A 14,351-nucleotide genomic window follows, 5' to 3' on the forward strand; every position below is an offset into this window, starting at 1 on the left:
TGGGTACCATGTCCAAGTAACTGTGGAGAGTTAAATATATAATAAAATAATAAGCGGTTAAGATGAAAATATGTATATCATAGCTTGTGTATTTTCGTTTGCAATGGGGACTTTTTCTTTTTCTATAAAACCTTCACCCTCTATTAAACATAAATCTAATACTTCATCATTTTCAATCTCGGTTGTAAACAACATTTAAACCCAGAATCCACCGTCAACCCCTCATATGTTGCTCACTACTAATGAACTATTAATACACACATAAGGTGTGGGTGTATATGAGGCGAGTTAAAATATGAAGCTCCTATGAGACTCTTTTGTGATAATAAGTAGGGTTAAAAACTATAACCGTCCCTGAACTTTGAGTAGTTTTGAAAACCGTCCCTCGCCGGAAAATTATCTGAAAACCGTCCTCAGACTATTGAAAACTAAATTGACCCGTCCCTCCGGCAGCCCCAGGTCCGGCCAGCGCTTACGTGGCTGTCCACGTCAATTAATGAGAGTCCGACGTGGATTTTTTTTTATAATTTAAAATTAAAAAAATCCTAATTAGCAATTAATTCTTTTTTTATAATTTTTCAAAATATTCATTCATCACACCTCCTTCCCTTCCATAAAAAAAAACCCTAAATCTCATTTCATCTCCCTGAATCAAAATATTCATTCATCTTCATTTTCAAAATATTCATTCATCTTCTTCTTGCTTCTTATTGCAGCCCCATGTTCTTGCTGCTCTGTTAGTTTCTTCTTCTTCTCTTTTTTTTTCTGGTTTTCTTGACAGATCTGTGGGGTTGGGTTTGGGTTTCTGGGTGGTGGGGGTTGTTCGATGGGGGTGAGGGTGGTGGGAGTAAGGGTGGTCGGAGTAAGGGTGGTCGGTTTTTGCTCTGGAGGTGGGTATGGGTTTCTGGGTTGGTGAGGTTGGGGGTGGTGGGTATGGGTTTCTGGGTTGGTGAGGTTGGGGGTGATGGGTTTGTGCTGTGGTGGTGGGTGAGCGTGGTGGTGTGTGGGCGTGGTGGTGCGTGAGGTTGGGGGTGATGGGTTTGTGCCGTGGTGGTGGGTGGGCGTGGTGGTGTGTGGTGGTGCGTGAGATTGGGGGTGATGGGTTTGTGCCGTGGTGGTGGGTGGGCGTGGTGGTGTGTGGTGGTGCGTGAGGTTGGGGGCGGTGGCAGTGGTTTTTGGTTCTCTTCCCTCTCCAGCCCCCACCCAACAATCTGCATTGTACGTTCCACAATCTGCTTCTGATGCAGTGTTTTCCTTCTCTTCTTCAACATTGTTCTTGAACTGAACTGAGCTCTGTTTTTACTCTGTTTCTACAATACTAGTAGTGTTGTTCCCCAGTTGAAAGGAACCATTTTTCTGATTTTTTCCCTTGTTATGATCCACCCCTTTTTCTTTTCTTGCTGTGTTGGTGAGGCACGAACCCGTTGTTCTCCAGCTCTATTTTTACTCTGTTTCAAGAACGATGTTCAATGCAGAATGTACAAAGATGGAACCTTGCAAGATTTCTGGGTTCAAAGGGGGTTTAGGGTTAGTTTGGGGATTTATGGTTAATTTAGGATAATTGGGTTAAATAAAATAATTAGGAATTTTTTTAATTTTAAATAATAATAAAAAATACACGTCATCTCATTAAATGATGTGGCGTGCCACATAAGGGCCTCGCCGGAGGGATGGTGGCCGGAGGGACGGGTCAATTTAGTTTTCAATAGTCTGAGGACGGTTTTCAGATAATTTTCCGGCGAGGGACGGTTTTCAAAACTCGCTCAAAGTACAGGGACGGTTATAGTTTTTAACCCTAATAAGTATGCTATTAATATTGCTCACAAAGCACATAGAAATAGACCAACGCTTCATCAAGAAGAAATTGGATCCCCGAAAGTTAGCTCAAGTGTTTAGAGCTAGGTGACATAAGGGTTGGGAGAATGAGGGTGAAGAGTGCATGGTTCGAACTGTAAATTTTAAATACAGTTGCAAAGTTTGCATAGGTAATCAGTTGAGTTTAAGCAAATTGCCTTCAATTGTTGATGCTTTGTTCTCCAATGTCCATTGACAAAGGACTTGGATTTTGAATGGAAACGTTAGAGCCGTCCAAGATTCAGCTACCGTTTATGTTGAGCTTTTCAAATTTCCATTAAATTTGTTTCATGTTTTGTTCAGAAAAATTGTGTCAGCACATCTTCAACCTTTTCCTTATTTTTTTCTTCTTTTGCTCACTTTAAAAAGACATTGCTTTATCAGAGCAAGGATGTTAAACTAGCCCTGATAAGAAAATGGCTTTACAAGTTTTTGTTGTAAGACTGATAATGAATTTGAACAAACGATCCCATACAAGCTACACAAGCCTTCACTACCCAACCTGATACTAGGGATTAGGATTTGCGAAACAGCTTTAGTAGCTAACAAAAAATAGTGTTTGAACAGGGAAGAGGTTTAGACACAAAAAAAACAGAAAAGGTAAGAGGTGAGCTAGATTCTTAAATTCAGGTGGCACTAACAAGCAAGCATAATCGATGTTACAAAGTTGCATGTTATCGATATATCCATCAACAGTGAATCATACATATAGATACAAACAAACTGCAAATTAATAAGTTTCTTCAACTGGGGTTTCAGAGACAAGGTTCATTTCATGTATTTGTGCAAGAATTTCCTGTGGAAATCATTCCTGATGGTATCATTAATGAATCGCTTCAGTGCCTTGGCTTCACCACGGGCTTGGTTCTTAAACACAACATCATCATCCCACCTAAGCCAAACAGGTGCATACAAAAACCCCAAAAAAATGAGATCATGACAAAAACCAATAGGGTTAACAGCAAAAGTAGTCATTTTGGTTTAGAGGGGAAATATTGGGATTCAAACCTTCTTTTCACATTGAAAGATGCTGGATTATTTAGCAATGGGTTCCCACGCAGAAGCTCTGCCTCCTTTACTTTAAGCTCTTCCTCTTGCTCTAGTCGTTCCTGCACAAAACAATTCACATTTCATTTTTTGTTAGAGATACTCTATGTATTGAGTACAATGTGTTGTAATTACTAGTTAGTTAGAATTCTTTAATACTTGCTAACGAGTCTGTTAGGCTTACTCTTGCAAGAGTTAGTTAGAAATTAGAATTAGTTTCTTTTCAGTTCCCTTCTGTTAGAAGCTAAAACAGTCTATACATAATAGAACTGTAAACAGTTTCAAGCTTTAGTAGAGTTGCAACTCAACAAGAAATTGATAGCCCTTTACAAAACATTTAGTGAAGGAAGGGGAGTCAGGCTATTTACTAAAACATCTAGCTGAGCAAGGAATGGTTCATCATATTAATGTCCTCATACACACCATTTTGATGGTGTGATTGAAAGAAAACAGACATATAGGTGATATGGGGCTTACACTTACATCTCAAGCTGGCCTTGCCATATATTTTTTTGGGATTATGTTTTTCAAACTGCAAAACATATCATAAATAGTCTTCCCTCACTCCATCTCATCAAAACAAAATACCATTTCAAATGATTTTTGGACTTCTTTCAGATTACTCATACTTAAGGGTCTTTTGGGTGTGCTTGCTATCCTCTTCTTCATCCCTTAGTAAACACAAACTATCATAAAGATGTCTTTTGTATCTGTGTGGGTTATTCTCTATCACATAACAGGTACAAATGTCTCACACAAGAGGGAAAAATTATAGTGTCTAGAGATGTCAGGTTTGATGAGTCCGAATTTCCTCAATATGCTGCATCTGTCTAATTATTTACTTCAGCCTCTCCTATTCAAGTGCCTTCTCTTCCATAACTTAATATACCTAATTCAGGTTCTGTTGAGTCTGTCCCAAACTCTATATCATCTGACTTTTCCTTGCCATCTCCTTCACTAACAGTATCAAGTCATTCAGTTTCTGTTCCACACTGTTCTAACCAAGGTTGTTAAAATCGCGATCCGGATCGTGGAATCGCACGATTCTGCGATGTTAGTCGCCTACACGAGCCGGATCGCGCATAACATCGCTGCTTGCAAGGCTCGCGTGGAATCGCCGGAGAAGATCGCAGAAGCGTGGAATCGCGGTTCGTGCCCGATTCTGCAATTTACCCGTTTGCTGCAGTCGACCCGGTTTTGCAATTTCGACCCAGTTTCGACCCGTTTTGATCAAAACGCTGCGTTTTGTTAAAACCCTAATATTATAACCAAAACCACTACTCTCTCCTCTCGCAAAACCTATTCTCTGCTTCTCCGCCTCTTCTCGTTTCTTCTCACAAAGCAGCTCCGTCTCCGCCGCTCGATCCTTCTCTGTCGCCGCCGCTGGGTGCGACTTGCATCCTTGCGGTTGCGGTTTCGTTTCTTTTCTCTGAGCGTGTTTTGTTTCTCATTTCGTTTCATGGCTGGAAGGGAAGGTTTTGTTCGAGGTGTTGGAAGGGGCTCTGGATTCGAAGGTTCTGTGCGTGGAGTGGGAAGGGGTTCTGGAGCTTTTGGTGAAGGTTCTGGTTCACCTGTTGGACGAGGCTCTAGTTCTCCTGCTGTTGATCTGGCTTCTGGTTCAAGGAGGAGAGTAGTGCCGAAGCCCAAGAATGCTCCTGGAAACCGAAGTAAAGGTTTCTTGTAGTACATTAGGATGTAAAGCTTTCTTTTGGTATGTTGGGCAAAGCTTTCTTTTTGTATGTTGGAATGTAAAGCTTTAAGTACTGTAAAGCTTTTGGTACTTTTGTATTTATTATGACAAATGACAATGACAATATTATGGTACTTTAAGTTTTTGATATTGAGTTGGTATTTATGCATGTATATAATATATGTATTAATGTGCACACACATATACGAATTGTAGAATCGTAGCGAGCGAGTTACGTTTCTACGATTTACGATTTTACATCCCCTCTCCGATCCTACGTAGGATCACGATTTTGTCAACATTGGTTCTAACATGCCTAATAACATTTCTTCACCTGTCAGTCATAATTTGTCTCATTCTAGCACTTCTTTAATTTGTGCTTCTCCATCAACTTCAAGTTCACCAACACAGCTCATCTCCAATCAGTTCATCCTATGCTAACTATATCTAAGTCTGGTATCTTCAAACCTAAATTGCATCCAACATTGCTCTTTACTACTACTGTTGAACCATCCTCTATCAAACAGGCCTTGACATTACCTCATTAGAAAGCTGCCATGGAATCTGAATATGATGCCAGGAGGATGAAAATTGTCTAAATCTATTGGTGATCCAATGCATGATCCTTCTTTATATCGTTCTATGGGTGGGTGCTCTTCGGTACACTACCATTGCTCGACCAGGATTATGTTTTAGTGTTAACGAAGTGTGTCAAAGCCTTCACCATTAGAACATCATTGGAAAATAGTCAAATGAATTTTGAGATACTCGAAAGGCTTTATTGACTTTGGACTCCTTATTCTGTTATTCAGCCAGCTTGCCAGCATGTTCCCTTTGAGCTACATTCATTTTGTGATGAAGATTGAGCTCCAATCCAGATGATCAAAAGTCCACATCAGGGTCAACAATCTATTTTCGTCCAAATTTGTTTTCATGGTGGTCAACGAAATAGAATATTGTTGAAAGATCTAGCGCTGAAGCACAATATAGATGTTTAGAACTAACTACCACAGAACTTGTGTGCATTCAGTCACCTATAGAAGAGCTTATAGTTTCAAACTCCAGTCTCCACTAGTACTGTTTATTGTGATAGTCAAAGCACTGTGGCTGTGTGTCATAATCCTGCACTTCATAACACGACCGAACACATGGAATTGGATGTGTATCTTTGCAAAAGATAAGGTTCTAGCAGTCACTTGTGTTCCAGCTCATGAACAACTAGCAGATGTTTTTACAAAAGCACTTTCTAAGTACTCAGGGTTGTGTCATTTACTTCACCACCCTAAGTTTAGAGGTGGAATGTTAGAGATATTTATATGTAACAAGTATCAATCTGGGGTAATTACTTTCAGGCTGATAGAATTCTGTTATACTTGTTAATGAGTTTGCTAGTCTTACAGAATAATATTGAGTTGATCAGTTTATCTTTCTCTCTAAGTTTTGAAACAAAAAAATTTGCCCACCAGGAAAAACTACATTTGTTTACAACTTATAACTCGAATCATCTGATCAAATTAGCAAAAGGTAAGCAGCTAAAAATAAGGAGTATTATTTTATGTGCTCAGCCACCTGTTCATCAACATCCCAATGAATTTGTTAGGGCCCAACCCACTGAGTGGGGCTTCGAAGGTAAAGGAGTAAAGTTAGTTGGGTAGCGTTAACACTGGTAGAAATCAGGGATGACAAAGAGTAGAAACTGAAATGCTAACCCAGAATCAATGAGATTCTAAGCTAGAGAAAATGTTTGTATTGCAATTTGGGGAAGAACACATAGTTAGGGTTACAACTGATTCCCAATGATCAGCTCCTGGTTCCTCAACCAGTTCCAGAATCTAATTCCCAAAAGATGACTTCCTCTACAAGCTTTAGCTATTTATAGTCTAACAAACACTAACTGCGAGCTGTAACTGCCAGCTGTATCCTAACAGACTTATTTGTTTTATTACACATTAGTCCCTGAACTATGCTATTACACAGCCCTAGTCCTTTTCCTAACATACACATGTTTAAGGGTTGGCTTAACCCTAGACCTATCAATACCCCCCCTAAAAGTTTAACCTTGTCCTCAAGGGGAAACAAAGGAAACTTGTCTTGAATAACAGCAGCCAACTCCCAAGTGTTGTCACAAGTGGGAAGTTGTTCCCACTTAATGAGCACTTCCAGATTGCCCTGAGCATCTTCCCTATGGTCAATCACATCTTCTGGAACAACCTCCAATTCAAGCTCTTCATTCAGCATTGGGGGTAGAGGTTGAGGTTGCTGAGTAGGCTTCAAGGCTTGCTTCAATAGAGAGACATGGAAAACTGGATGGATCTTAGAATGAGCAGGCAATTCCAGTTTGTATGCTACCGGTCCCACCCTATCCAATATTTTGTAAGGGCCATAAAACCTAGGAGCCAGTTTAGCACAAGGCCGAGTTGCTATGGACTTCAACTTGTATGGTTGAAGCTTGAGGTATACCCAATCCCCCTCATTAAACTCCACCAGCCTCCTATGCTTATCAGCTTGAACCTTCATCTGATGTTGAGCCTTTAACAAATTCTGCTTGAGTTCACCCAAGACTCCATCTCTCTGCTGAAAAAGCTGGTTGACCTCCTCAACTCTTGATGGAATAGCTCCAGCCTTCAAAAGAAGTGGGGGATCCCTGCCATATAAGGCCTTGAAAGGAGACATTCCGGCTGAACTGTTGTAGTTTGTATTAAACCAAAATTCTGCCCAAGGGAGCCAATCCAACCATTGCTTGGGTTTAGGACCTACAAAGCATCTGAGATAGGTCTCAAGGCATCTGTTAGTAACTTCTGTTTGCCCATCTGTCTGGGGGTGGTAAGAAGTACTCAGCTTGAGCTGTGTTCCTGCCATTTTGAAAAGCTCCTTCCAGAAATTGCTCAAAAACAAAGGGTCTCTATCAGAAACTATAGTAGTAGGAAAACCATGTAGTTTAACTAATTCTTTGATAAAGAGCACTGCTACATCCTTAGCTGAATAGGGGTGTCCTAGAGCATAAAAATGAGCAAATTTGGTGAGCCTATCCACAACTACCAGAACTGTATCCTTGCCTCTCACTTTAGGTAACCCCCCAACAAAATCCATAGATATATCCATCCAAACCTGTGTGGGAATGGGAAGAGGTTGTAGCAAACCCCCAGGAGCTAGAGTAGAATATTTACTCCTTTGGCATATCTCACAATCCTCCACAAAGTTCTTGATATCAGTTTTCATCCCCTCCCAATAGAGGAAGCTAGCTATCCTCTTATAGGTTCTAAAATGTCCAGAATGGCCTCCCGTGGGAGTGTCATGACATTCTGAAATGATCATGGGAATCCTATTAGATGCCTTGGAAAGAACCAACCTGTTCTTATAATACAGCAACCCTTTCTTAAATTCAAAACCAGGGTGAGAAGTAGGTGAAATTAGCAGGTCTTGAATGACCTTGACCAACTTAGAATCTTGTTGTAGTTCAGAATTCCAGTCCTCTTTTTCTGCTGAAGTCAGTATGGAAAGTGCAGAATACATCATCTTCCTAGACAGTGCATCAGCCACAGTGTTCTCACTCCCAGGCTTATACTGAATCTCAAAATCCAAGCCTACAAGCTTGACAGCCCATTTGAACTGATCCTATGAGAATAGCCTCTGATCAGTGAGGAATTTTAAACTCTTCTGGTCAGTTCTGACAATAAAGTGTCTCCCCATCAGATAATGTCTCCACTTTTGAATGGCTTGCACTAAAGCCATGAGCTCTCTCTCATAAACAGACTTATGTTGGGCTCTTGGGGAAAGTCCTTGACTCCAAAAGGCAAGGGTCTGCCCTCTTGCATCAAGACAGCTCCAAGCCCTTTGCTGGAGGCATCAGTCTCAACCACAAATTGTTTTGTAAAATCTGGCACAGCTAACAGAGGCAAGTTAACCATGGCTGTTTTTAAATGCTCAAAAGCTGCAGTTGCTGATTCTGTCCAACTGAACCCATCTTTCTTCAGAAGGTCAGTCAAGGGTTTTGCAATTTTCCCATAATCCTTGACAAAGCGTCTATAGTAGCCAGTCAAACCTAGGAACCCCCTCATTCCCTTGATATCTTTAGGGATTGGCCAATCCCTCATAGCTTCCACCTTTGATTGGTCAGCAGCCACCCCCTTCCCCTGAAACAATGTGGCCCAAGTATTCTAAACTAGTTTGGCCAAAACTGCATTTTTTTCTATTAGCCTTGAGAGCATGATCTGCTAAGAGGGTCAACACTTGTTGCAAGTGGGTGGTATGAGTAAGCAAATCAGGGCTATATACCAAAATATCATCGAAGAATACCAAGGCAAATTTCCTTAAGTAGGGTTTTAACACCTCATTCATTAAGGATTGGAAAGTAGAAGGTGCATTTGTGAGCCCAAAAGGCATCACAAGGAACTCATAATGCCCTTCATGAGTGCGAAAAGCTGTCTTCTCAATATCTGCATCCTTCATCCGTATTTGATGGTAACCAGACTTGAGATCCAGCTTAGAGAACACCTTAGCCCCACCCAATTCATCTAGCAATTCTTCTATAATAGGAATAGGGAATTTGTTGGGGATTGTAACCTTATTAAGGGCGCGGTAATCAACACATAATCGCCACCCTCCATCCTTCTTTTTTACTAGGATAATGGGACTTGAAAAAGGACTTATGCTTGGTCTTATCACCCCTGCTTCCAGCATTTCTGCTACCAGCTTTTCCACCTCATTTTTCTGATAGTGAGGACATTTATAGGGTCTTAAATTGGGAACTTGAGCTCCCTCCTTCAAGTGAATTGCATGATCATGCCTCCTCCTAGGTGGTAGCCCTTGAGGATCTTGAAAAACTGTGTCAAATTGCAACAGAACTCCTGTGATAATTTCTGGTATCTCACATTCTTTTTTGTTCACTTTCTCCCCTGTATCACAATGCACCAGCAAACCTTCCCCTTCTTCCAGTAAAATCTGCATTAAGGCTCCATATGACAACTCAGATTTTGTTAATGAAGGATCCCCTTTCAAAGTGTATACCTCCTTTCCTCTCTTCAAGGTTAGCTCCATCTTGCCAAAATTAGCTTTGATGTCTCCTAAACTAGCCAACCACTCAATTCCAAGCACCACATCCATTCCATTGAGGCCAAAGAGATAAAAGTTCTGGACTATCTCCAATGCTTGTATCATAATTCCCAGCTGAGAACACTTTCCCTTGCATCTGATTTTGTATCCATCCCCAACCTCAACTGTGTAAGTCTGAGTTTCAGCCACAGTCAAGTTCAGTTGCTCTACTAACTTGTGAGAAATAAAATTGTGAGAGGCTCCACAATCAATGAGCACCACAATTGACTGGTTGCCAATCTGCCCCACCATTTTCCAAGACTTGGTAGAAGTCAATCCAGCCATAGAGCATAGTGACAGTTGTAGGGAATTAAACTCCCCTGAAAGAGCATCCTCAAACTCTCCACAATCAGCATCATCATCATCCTCCATGATAATCATTCTAAGCTGTTTGTTTCTACACTTGTGTTCTCTACTATAAGGCTCATCACATCTGAAACATAAGTTCTTGTCCCTTTTTTCCCTCATTTGAGCCCCAGTTAAATGCTTGAACTCTCCTCCTCTATTCCTGGAACTATCAATTCCTGCATTATTTCTGGAAGGCATAGCAACACTTCCCACGGAAGAGCTATCCTGCTTCTGGTCAGTGTTGTTCTGAGGTTCAACAGTGACTACTTTACTGTAGTTATTATTCCTGAAAGCACTTGATGGCCTTGTAAACCCTACCCCTTTCTTGGTAACAATTTGGTTCTTTTGCTCAATGAGCAAAGACTTCTGAATCAATCTGACCTCAGCTTTGATTTCTTCCTTTAATCCATTCAAGAAAATTCCTCTCACAAAATCATGGTCAATTTCTTTCAAGGCACCCGCATATTTCTCAAATTCTTCTACATATTCATCTACTGTTCCTACTTGTTTCAAAGACAATAACAGTTCAAACGGGTTCTGAATCATAGAAGGTTGGAAACGCCTTACCACAGCCAATTTGAAAGCTTCCCAGGTTGGTGAAGGGTTGCACCGCTCCCACCACTGGAACCAACTAAGGGCGCGTCCTTCCAAAGCCACCATCGTAGCTTGCATCCTTTCGTCCTCTGTGACTTCTCTCATGGCGAAGTATCGTTCAAGCTTCTGCGTCCAACCCACTGCATCGTCTCCTGAAAAAATTGGGATTTCCAATTTCCTCCATCGATTCTTGGTCGGAAATCGCTGGTGAAGCTCCCTTCCATTCTCGCTGCCCACCTCTTCCAAGGGTTCCCGTCTGCGATTCTCCAATCGAGCTTCAAGAGCTGCGATGAGCTCTTCAGATTTCTTGGTACGCGCCTCATTCAATACCAGCCTGATGCGCAATTCCTCCCTCTCCTGTCGCAGTTCTTCACGTTCCTGATTCCAACTGGTTTCGCTCCTTGCCATTTGTCGTGTTTGGACCATGCAGAGTCGCACTTCGCGTGGGTTTTCTCAGGCACCAAGATGGTGCTCTGATACCAATGTTAACACTGGAAGAAATCAGGGATGAGAAAGAGTAGAAACTGAAATGCTAACCCAGAATCAACGAGATTCTAAGCTAGAGAAAATGTTTGTATTGCAATTTGGGGAAGAACACACAGTTAGGGTTACAGCTGATTCCCAATGATCAGCTCCTGGTTCCTCAACCAGTTCCAGAATCTAATTCCCAAAAGATGACTTCCTCTACAAGCTTTAGCTATTTATAGTATAACAAACACTAACTGCCAGCTGTAACTGCCAGCTGTATCCTAACAGACTTATTTGTTTTATTACACATTAGTCCCTGAACTATGCTATTACACAGCCCTAGTCCTTTTCCTAACATACACATGTTTAAGGGTTGGCTTAACCCTAGACCTATCAGGTAGTTATATATCAGTTTGGGAGCCGATCTAGAAAAATGAATAACAGAATCTATTTTTGTTATAAGGGAAAACCCCTGGGGATGATGATGCTATTCATTCTCTATCAGCACAATTCCTTCTTTCTGCTAACTAATTCCTGGGAATAGGAATCCAGGCGTCTAACAGAATTACAGAAAGGTGGAGGAAAGGCCAATGTATCTACCCACCCTCCCTCACTCAGCCAGTAGCTACCCTTCTTCCAAAAATACTTGGAAGTATTTAAAATGTAGAGAGCAATCCAAGATCGTCTAGAAGTTCAATGCCATGACTCGAATTATGCTAAGGACAAAAAAAGAAGAAATAATTTTACCTTCCGTAGCTTTTCCTCTGCTCTTTCCTTCTTTATTTGTTCAAGCTCAGCCAGCAAAGCTTCAGTGTCATCCTCATCATCGTCATCATCATCACTGACAGAGATAGTGAAACTTTTAATATATACTACTATTAGCAAGACATATGATTGATACCAAAAGTTTATGTAAGAAATTTGACTTCAAATACTTATAATAAAAAAAATTCCAAATATTGATCCAAGAAATTTGTCTTCAAATACTCACAACAAGATCATTAAATTCACCCAGAGACAATAGAGAACAAGGTATAATGTGAAGGCACTAGTTTGTAACCAAAATATCAGCTTAAATGTCTAAATTCACCATGAGTTATAACAATGAAGAAGTCAAAACAGATCCCCCCCCCTCCAATTTGCTGACAAAACATCATCACATGCAAAAACAAGGCATTAGCTAAATAGATGCAGCATGAGAACATTTGCATAATAAAAATATAGCTTTTAAACATTGAAAGGAAGGCACAACTTAACCCAACCCAACTGACCCAAAAAGAATTTGAAAACAAAGAAAAGCATAGGCGAGCACAAACAAGATCAACTGCAAACAAAGGCAGTATTGAAAAAACTCAATCATATTTGATTGTTCATCCAGTATAACTTAAATGCTGAAAGTTGTGCCATACTTACAGCTAAATGTCTATATGTGATAAAATACCATTCGTATTAAAAAAAGAATGACTAAGCTGATAAAAACAGTCTACATATTGATGCACATGCGCTCATGAATGCATACTGAAAGGTCTATGTATTATAAAATGTCTAAAAAATAATAACCCAAGATTGTTTTACAAATATTAAATGATCCATATGTATAAGCAATAACTTCAAGTGTATTACATATAAGGATGTATTACACTATTACTACAAGTCTCTATTGTGTGAGACATGCCTGTGCACTTGTCATGTGCATATAAACTAGCTGGGTTCAGTTTTATACAATTGCGTCTATAGACACCAAAAATACATTGAACAAGCATTTCTTACTGATAACATGAAGTTTGTGCTAAATTACCAACCTCTCTTCATCACTTTTGACTTCAACATCAGAATCATCTGCATCAACACTTCGTGCAACAATATGGTCTTCAACATCTCTCTTTGTTCCTGTGTATGTTAAAGACCTACCAAATTAGGAGACAGAATAGAAAATACCATAATTGCTTTTTTCCCCTTTCCACCTTCTTTTATGGATGGTTTTATGGATGGTAGACCAAGTGCAAAGTATTTAAGTGAGTAAGTTTATACTAATTAGTGTATTTAGTACCTTCCAAAAACAGATGGCTACTCTTTCCATGATCCCTGTCATCTGTCAGAACATAGATTAGATAGAATAGTTACAAGTTGCAATGAAAATGAAAACTCATATGACTGGAAGAATGATAAAATTCAATCCCACAAACAGAAATTTAGAAAACCATTACAAACCGATATATTACCACTATAAGATTTATTTTTTGATGAGAAATGCCTTCGCTCACGCTCTTCCAGTTCATCACGCAGGTTCCTTCTCTTTAACTCATCCTGTGTGTCCTGTCCGTCTCTCCTGGCAAGGTAGAAGATACAGTTATTAGGGAGGAAAAGCACAGCACATGCATCACCAAAACTTCATGCTAACATAATAACATGCAACATTGAACGCATAGACAGAGAAAATACTGATTAGACAAAAGGAAACATCAGGATGCAGAAATAATTCAAAGTTTCAGCATCAGGCAAACACCATTTTTTTCCAAAAGCAAAAGAGACAATTTTATTAATATCATCAAAATAGGATCTAGAGAACTGAAAATAATCTCAACATCGTGGCACAACCAAGCAACAAAATAAACCCCCTCTAACAGCAAGCTTAGAGACTTCAAACCCTAGCAAACAGCATATCTGAACATAACGATCATAAAGACCCCCAATAGAAAAACAATCCCGCCTTTTAACCTTTCCAGTAAAATAGATTACCTATCATGTTTCAACACCCACTTCATTCAACTATCCATACATATAAAAGAAAATTGAACGATGCGTGATTTAACAGAGACACAACCCTAGGTCAAGTTGAAAAGGGGGTTAGTTACCTTGGCTTGAGAGTGGTGTGAGATGCGATGTCCCTGGAGGAGTATTTCTGAGAGGGGCCGAAAATTCGAGTACCGCCTTGTTCGTTGCCACCTTTAGCCGGTGCCCATGTGGGTCGAGCAGCGGTTGTCATCTTCAATCGCCGCCGGTAATGGAGGAGGAGGAAGGGTTTCGTCGAAAGGAGGTGCGATGCGATGAGGGATCCGGATCGTCTCCTGCACGGTACCCTCTCCAGCAATCCTGCGATGAGTTGAATTGAATCTGATTTTACCTCACGGGCCTGGGTTTTACATGTTGGGCTCGGGTCGTATTTTCCACGCGTACGATATGTTTACACATATTTTAACCAAAAATTCATTAACTTATGGAGGGATCTCTCCATTCATAAGGAAATCATGAACAACTC

The 14,351-nt window shown here is 40.4% G+C and overlaps 2 protein-coding genes across 2 annotated transcripts; both read right to left on the minus strand.

The window, feature by feature from the left end:
- Positions 1–2,467: 2,467 nt before the first annotated feature.
- On the minus strand, positions 2,468–14,351 carry LOC130711138 (uncharacterized). The gene is made up of 7 exons (XM_057560635.1): positions 13,948–14,351; positions 13,315–13,421; positions 13,143–13,184; positions 12,895–12,982; positions 11,840–11,933; positions 2,863–2,963; positions 2,468–2,746 (listed from the first exon to the last, which is right to left on the minus strand). The coding sequence occupies exons 1-7, from the start codon at positions 14,076–14,078 to the stop codon at positions 2,623–2,625; spliced, it is 687 nt and encodes a 228-aa protein (XP_057416618.1). The 5' UTR covers positions 14,079–14,351; the 3' UTR covers positions 2,468–2,622.
- On the minus strand, positions 8,688–11,801 carry LOC130711137 (uncharacterized). The gene has a single exon (XM_057560634.1). It carries the CDS (start codon positions 11,048–11,050, stop codon positions 8,705–8,707), a length of 2,346 nt encoding a protein of 781 aa, XP_057416617.1. The 5' UTR covers positions 11,051–11,801; the 3' UTR covers positions 8,688–8,704.

This window comes from Lotus japonicus, chromosome 4, assembly GCF_012489685.1.
Source record: "Lotus japonicus ecotype B-129 chromosome 4, LjGifu_v1.2".
In the NCBI taxonomy this organism is placed as follows: Eukaryota; Viridiplantae; Streptophyta; class Magnoliopsida; order Fabales; family Fabaceae; genus Lotus; species Lotus japonicus.